This window comes from Galeopterus variegatus, unplaced genomic scaffold (genome assembly GCF_000696425.1).
Source record: "Galeopterus variegatus unplaced genomic scaffold, G_variegatus-3.0.2 Scaffold1213, whole genome shotgun sequence".
Lineage (NCBI taxonomy): Eukaryota > Metazoa > Chordata > Mammalia > Dermoptera > Cynocephalidae > Galeopterus > Galeopterus variegatus.
Genome location: NW_007727324.1, coordinates 363,231 through 371,062, shown reverse-complemented (window position 1 = coordinate 371,062; position 7,832 = coordinate 363,231). Strand labels below are relative to the sequence as shown.

The window sequence follows — 7,832 nt, the reverse complement described above, 5'->3', positions numbered from 1 at the left end:
GGCCAGGATTTTTTTTTTTTTTTTTTTTTTTTTTTTTTTTTTAAAAAGGGGGGGGGTCGGAATTACTTTGGGAAACACTGACATAGATTCATGCTAGGAGTTTAGGGAAGTAGAATTCATATGTCACAAGGGTCAAAGAATTCAGAAAACATAGGCTTTGAAGACTTCAAATTCATATTGGAAGAAGAAAAGTTTTTGTTTTGGTGTTACCAGCACTGTGATCTCCTAAGTGAGCTAACCAGCCAGCCCAAAGAAAAGTATTTTATAATAAAATTCTCGTCAAAGTTTGGTATATGAGAGCATAATTCCTGTATTAGCTTATAGTTTTTATATCGAATTTTTTAAAAAAATCAAAGAATTAATAATTTTCCAGTATCACTTGCAAACCACTAGAGGGCAGTTGTCCCCAATTTTTTTAGCTTGCCTAACAGCTCTGAATACGTAGAGACAAGCAATTTAAATACTTTCAGTTGACCATTAGGGAGGATAAACATTTTAGACAGGAGGTTTGCCGTTTTGTGAGTTTCATCTAATCTCCTTGTACAAAACTGCGTTGGTGTTTCTTGGGATTGAATGATGGTTTTATTTCTTTTGGCCCTGTTTCCCTTTCTATTGGTTATTTTTTGAGGTGTTTCAAAGTAACGTTTTCAAACCAGTTAGTCTGTGGCAGGGGTCAGCACACTTTCTGTAAATGGCTTGATGGTAAACATTTCAGGTTGGTCAGCTGTCCATACAACCTTTGTCACAACTACTCAACTCTGCTGTTATAGCACAAAACCAGCTATATATATGAATGGGTGTGGCTACATTTGAATAAAATTGTAGTTACAAAAACAGGGTGATTCAGATTTGACCTGACCACTATCCTGTAGTCATGAAGTGTAGTGTGCCTGGTATTTGAATATGGAAGGAGTTGGTGCCTTTTTTTCCCAGTTCTGTGTGGTGATCATCCAGTAACTCTAAAGGAAATAATATTCCAAACATAAAAAGGCCAGGACCTAATATGTCACACACAATATTATTATAAGTTTGGATACGTTGTGTACTTGAGCTTCTATTTTCCTAGCATTTCAGAGAAACGTCTTTTTACTTTAAGCATCAGTATAATTTGTTAGCTTTCTAAAACCTGTATATTTATTTCTACCTGTTCTTAATTTATGATGGATAGTTCCTGAATTTAAGGTTCATACAGTGACCTAAAGGAATTTTCCTGTTTATTTCCCAGCAAGAGGCATATTCTCACTTCCTAGTTATGTCCTTTTAAAAATAAAATTGATTATTCACATTTGAATATTGAAATGAAGTATCAGTAACCTGTATGGAAAATTAGGTTATTAAAATAAAGGTTCATTTTAAAATGACTTCGAGTCTCTTTTTTTCCTTGGTCTATTAAGTCAGAGATTTCTGTCATCCCAGAACACAGCAAAATGGGATTTGGCTTAAAAATAACATGTTAACAGGTAGATCTATAAGATATAGCTCAGGATTTTAGACATTTTACAGTCCTAATTCTGAGGATAAAACAGTGATTTGAGTTTAAAGAGGTTAGTGCTAAAATGAAAGCGAGGAAAGACCATGTTATAACTGACAAAGGATAATAGATATAAAATAGAAAGTCAGTAAAAATAAATTATAATAACAAAATGGATAAATCTCAGGTAAATTCGTAGAAATGCATGTTAACACAATGTAATTTTTCACATGGTAGTTTGACTTATTTTAAGAGTTACTTCTTGTTTAATAATAACTTGTCACCAATCCTAGAGATGCAAGTTTATATTGTTAGTAAATCAAAATAAAATTATTTTTAATCACTGTTGGTATAGCCTTTTAAAAATTGAGGTAATAGCTTTGCTAAATGTGTCTTTTTGATGTTTAGTATGTTCTTAAGTTATTAGAATTTGCTTGTTGATGTCCTCTCTTAAAACATAAAGCAATTAATTTTGTATGTACTTCAAGATAGAAAATAGATTTAAATGTGCATCTCATAGCATTTCAGAGTTGGAAGAGACTGACTGTATGAAGACAAGCATGAAATATTTATAATAAAAATGTCAAATTGCTTTATTTTGATAAGTGTAACTTTTCTGGTATGTTTTTAAAACAAACGAAAAAACTGTCTTGTTGCTTAATTTATCTTTTCTCCCCTAAGAATTTTATGGTTTTTGTTTTTAAATAAGCTAATGTAAGAAAATTGACTGCAGAGTTAATATAAGTAAATGCGAGTCTTCCTCTGTCATTTATAGGAACAAGAACAAAAAGCTGAAGAAGAGAGGATTCGTATGGAAAACATTCTGAGTGGAAATCCTCTCCTCAATCTCACTGGCCCATCCCAGCCACAGGCCAACTTCAAAGTTAAAAGAAGGTAATATACAGCAATAGGTTGGATATATACACAGATTGTGAGTTAGATAGCACAGTGCTTTATGTAAAGCTTCTAAAACCCTACCTTCTGCTGATATTCTTCTCTGTCAGATTTTGGAATAATGGAAGAAGGAGAAGGAAAGAAAATATACTTATTTTCAGTAGATATTTATAGTAGCCAGCTGCGTTCCAAGTAATGATATAGGCAGTAGGGACAGAGTAATGAACTGAGCCCTTGACCCTACAAAGCTTACATTTTAGATGTGTTGTCAAGGGTCCCCAAGATCACACCTCACATTCAGAGACTCACTAAAAGGACTCAGGACACTCAGCATATAGTTGTACTGATGGTCAACACAGTAAAGATGAACAGATCATAAGGGGACAAGACATAGACAGAGACTGGAGGATTCCATATGTGGGCTTCCTGTGCTCTGTTCCTTCCATGAGGGGTCACACACAGCATGGTGTTCCCCCAACAATGACAAAGCAGCAACATGTGTGCAGTGTTTCTATCCAGGGAAGCCCATTAGAGGCTCAGTGCACAAGGTTCTTACTGGGGACTAGTCATGTAGTCAACTTTTGCCTAGCGCATACCAAAATCCAGACTACCAAAAGGAAAGTTGGTATTCAGCATAAACCACATTATTAATACACTCTAGGCCCAGTGATGGTGAGAAGATTTTTTTGAAATCCAGGTTTCCAAATGCCAGCTACAGGCCAACCTCATAAACAGGCCTTTCTAAGGATAACTGTCTTGGTCCCTGTCTTAGTCCGTTTGTGTCACCATAACACAATACCTGAGACTGGGTAATTTATAAAGAAGAGAGGTTTATTTGCTTACAATTTTGGGACAGCTACATCTGGCATGGGCCTCAGGCTTCTTCTGCTAATGGTAGAAAGCGTCAGGCAGCCGGTGGGGACGAGCAGATCACGTGGCGAGAGGAAGCAAGAGAGAGAGAGGAGGTACCAGGGTCTTTTAAACAACCAGCTCTCGTGGGAACTAATAGAGCGAGAACTCACTCAGGACTCCCACCCCCCAGGGAGAGCATTAATCCATTCATGAGGGATCCACCCCTCTAACTCAAACAGCTTCCAACACTGTCACATTGGGGAACAGATTTCTGCATGAGTTTTGGGGGACATCACATCCAAACTCTTATCAGTCCAGCTATAATAACTTTTTTCTGCAGTGTGTGTGTGTGTGTTTGGAGGGGTGAAGCAGAAGGCTGAAGAGGGAAAGAATATAAATAGTAAATACTGCATATAATACTTCAAATGGTGATATGTAGAAAAATAAAACAGAAAAGCTTATAGGAAGTGCTGAGTGGAGGACGGTTGGTTGTTATTTTATATGAAGTGGTCAAGGAACCCTGTGGGCTTAAGTTTGAAACTACATCCATTATTTCTCACCACCTGCACTGCTGCTGTCTGGAGTGATGCGGTACCCCTAACTCTTCTCCTGCTTGCACGCTCACCACCTCTCCACTCCCACCCCCAGTTTTTTACTCAGCACAGCTGTGTGCTGTTTTTTAAACTGTAAAGTCACAATAGCAGCTTCCTGTTCTACACCTTCCAATGGCTTCTTAACTGATTCACATTAAAAATCTAGTCTTATAGTGGCCTGTAAAGCTGTATAAATCAATTTCCTCTATGCAAAGGCAACAGTATAGTCAAGGGAGGATTTGCTGACAAGGTAACATTTTATCAAAGACATTTTATCCAAGATCTTTGACCTGAGCAATTGAAAGGCTATAGATGGAGAAGAATGTAGACTAAGGTTGGGGGTGGGGAGTGTGGCAGATTTAAGACATAGTAAGTTTTGGGTATTACATACACCTCTGAGGAAATGTTAAATAAGTAGCTTGATAACGGTTCTGGAGTTAGTCCAAGCTGGAGATAATAAATTTGAGAGGTGTCAGCTTATAGAAAATTTCTAAAGCTGTCAGAATGGATGAGGTCACCTAGGGAATGAGGATGGTAGAGAGGAGAAGTCAAAGGATTGAGCCTGGTATAATATTTAGAGGTTGGTTAGATGATTGGTTATTCATACTTGGAACAGTGCCCAGTAAATAGTAGGTGCTTAATAAATGTTGATTAAGGGCCGGCCCGGTGGCGCACTGGATAGTGCGCCGCTTGGGAAGCGCGGCGGCGCTCCCGTCCGAGGGTTCGGATCCCGTGGGGAGTGTGGCAGATTTAAGACATAGTAAGTTTTGGGTATTACATACACCTCTGAGGAAATGTTAAATAAGTAGCTTGATAACGGTTCTGGAGTTAGTCCAAGCTGGAGATAATAAATTTGAGAGGTGTCAGCTTATAGAAAATTTCTAAAGCTGTCAGAATGGATGAGGTCACCTAGGGAATGAGGATGGTAGAGAGGAGAAGTCAAAGGATTGAGCCTGGTATAATATTTAGAGGTTGGTTAGATGATTGGTTATTCATACTTGGAACAGTGCCCAGTAAATAGTAGGTGCTTAATAAATGTTGATTAAGGGCCGGCCCGGTGGCGCACTGGATAGTGCGCCGCTTGGGAAGCGCGGCGGCGCTCCCGCCCGAGGGTTCGGATCCCACATACAGACCAGTTCCCGCTCACTGGCTGAGCGAGGCGCGGGGGCAACACCGAGGGTTGCGATCCCGTTGCCGGTCCCGGTCCGGTACGGGGGCGACACTGAGGGTTGCGATCCGTTGCCGGACACGGAAAAAAAAAAAATGTTGATTAAGTTAATTTTGAATGAAAAAATCTAGGCTGAAAAGGAACAGCCGGTGAGGAAGGAGGAGAACTAAAAGAGATTGGTGTCTTGGAAGCCAAACAAACCAAGTGTTTTAAGAGGAGAGCAGTGATTATCTAGGTCAAATACTGATGTCAGGGCAAGTAAAATGAGTACTGTGATTTAGCAGCATGGAAGAGCAGTTTTGGTGTTGGAGTAAAGGGACAAAAAACCCGTTGGCACATATTCTAGTCATTGATCTGCTCAGCTTTTCATGCTTCCGTGTACTGTATCAGTGGTGACTACTATTTTCCAAAGGTGCCCACATTTGCTTATTTTCAATGTGCAGTTTCCCCTGGCATGCATACGCATGCACACACAGACACACACATTATATGGGCTTGTATTTTATATATATTTGTGAGAGTATCTGTATTATATAGATGGACTTGTGTTTTATATGTTAGATGGTATTCTAAAATCAAGCTCTTTATTTTCTGTAACACATTTTATAACCCACATGGATTTTTTTTTAATGCTTATGCATTATGAAATCTAACCAGAAGAGTCCAACCAGAGTTCTTCCCTGAGCTCTTGAGCTGATATTTCTCCGTGGTTAACATATATGTGGACCAATATATGAGCCTTAATTGCTACACCCCAATAGTTCCTTCTCCTCATGTTGTCCTATAATATGAATACTACAATGGATGATTATTAAATGTTACCTGATAAAAGAGGAGTATATGAATTCCTCAAAACCACATAATCTAAACTATAATAAATTAATCAGTTGCTATCATCTAGAGATGTCTATACTAATCAGGGTAGTCCTAGGTTCTGCCTCTTTGTTTTTGACCTGAAGACATGAAATATTTATGTAATTAGAACCTATGTATTTCTGTTCTTTAACTCAGTGTTTCTTTTACTGGAGAAATAATGTTTTATGTGTTCTAGTTAGGAATGGCCCCCTCCTGCTGTAATAAAGTATATATGAAGGATTACTTTATTATAACACCAAGGTCAGGGGTTTGGATCCCCCTACTTGCCATAAGTCACACCATATATATAAATAAATTTCAAATGGATTAAAGATCTAATTTTTTAAGTTCATAAACATATTAAAATAAAACACAGAAAATATGTGTAGACCTTATTCAGAAAGGCAGAAAATGCAAAATTTTCAAAAGAGAAGATTGGCAAATGTGTGACTTCATTAAAATGTAAAATGTCTCAAAAAAAAAAAGATTACTTTATTCTTTTGTGTGGATTTGAGTGTTGAGCATTTTTCTGTGTAATGACTGAGCTTTGCAGTGCATATGGTATATATTTTTGTCTCCTGATAAACAAACATTATAGGGCATTCTATTTTCTTTTTTCCATACAGGTGGGATGATGACGTTGTCTTCAAAAATTGTGCAAAGGGTGTAGATGATCAGAAGAAAGACAAAAGATTTGTAAATGATACTCTGCGATCTGAATTTCACAAAAAGTTCATGGAGAAATATATTAAGTAGTACAGTTTTATGTGCTTGATTGAAGACTAAAATGTAAAGGATTATTCTGAATTTATTTTGATTAGTTCCCCCCCCCTTGTATAAATTGTGTACATGCTTCTCTAATTTTAAGTTCCAAAATATCTTTTCCTTTAGTGATGCCTTATTTTATAGTAGACTTGGGATAGGTTTAACCCAGTTTCCATTCTCCGAATGTTTCCAGTCATATGTTTTCTTTTTAATATGGGAAAAGGGAATCTGCTTGTAATAAATATTTTTAATCTAAATAACCAAATCTGTGTTCCCAACATTTTGTTGTAATTTATGCAGCTTATAAAATGTTGCATAATTTCTTTTGAAAAGAAAAATTACTTTTGAGTACTGTGTTTCTTTGTGCATTAACTTTTTCCCTTTCTCTTACATCGATTTAAGGTCAGTTAGTTAATATTTTCTCTGTGCATTTTTTAAAAGTAGGATGGAAGATTAAAGGGATTCCATTTTGGACCACATAGTAAGTGCCCCACATGTGTCTCTGGAAGAGGACTGGGCGTTGCTCACCTGTGCAGGTGCCTCTTTCTTTTCTCTTGGCCCAAGACAAGAGCTCTGTAAGCATTCCTAGGAAGCATGTGGTACTCACTTCTGTTCTCCTGGATTCCCAACTGCCATGTTTCTCTTGAATGAGATATTTTATGCATTGACATGCATTAGAAGCAAAGCCTAGGAAAGTTTCAAATCAAACAATACTTAAAATAAAACTTTCAGAAATAAGATTTTGTTTGTTATCTGTGGGAGGTGGGAGGGAGAGACACAGCTCGGCTCTACTAAAAAGCAGTACTCCTGGCAAATGAAGTTTTCCTAAACCTGGGCTATGATTTAAGGGTACCACATTGATAAAAAATTTGAGACTAGAAATTGAGTTTTCTACAGACACCAATTCATAGGATTCCTCATCCTTGAATGATCTTGAGCTCGGTAAGGTTAAAGATAAGACTTTTAAAGCAGAATAACATGTTACTTATCACTTGCTATTTCTTTAAATCCTTGTGTTTGAGACCTTACATATTTCTCCAGCATTTTCCCAGTGGAAGATTGTACACAAGTTGTATGTAGCCTGAGTCAGGAGTAGAGCTGCATATGGAGCCAAGGCCTTGAGCCCACATTATGCTCTGCATTTTTTTGCAACTGAGCTGTTTACACAAAATTTTGATTACTTCAGAGAGTGTTTTTAGAAAGTGTTTAATAATATTAAAACCTTATTTTTTAT

General features: G+C 37.3%; 1 protein-coding gene across 1 annotated transcript in view; it reads left to right on the top strand.

Annotated features, from left to right (window-relative positions):
• Window positions 1–7,336, top strand: part of CWC15 (CWC15 spliceosome-associated protein) — a 14,361-nt gene extending 7,025 nt beyond the window's left edge. Inside the window, exons 6-7 of the mRNA XM_008575588.1 lie at window positions 2,247–2,365; window positions 6,460–7,336. Of these exons, the coding sequence (XP_008573810.1) occupies window positions 2,247–2,365; window positions 6,460–6,589 (249 nt within the window). The 3' untranslated portion in view covers window positions 6,590–7,336. The remainder of the gene's footprint in view (window positions 1–2,246; window positions 2,366–6,459) is intronic.
• The last annotated feature ends 496 nt before the right edge of the window (window positions 7,337–7,832 follow it).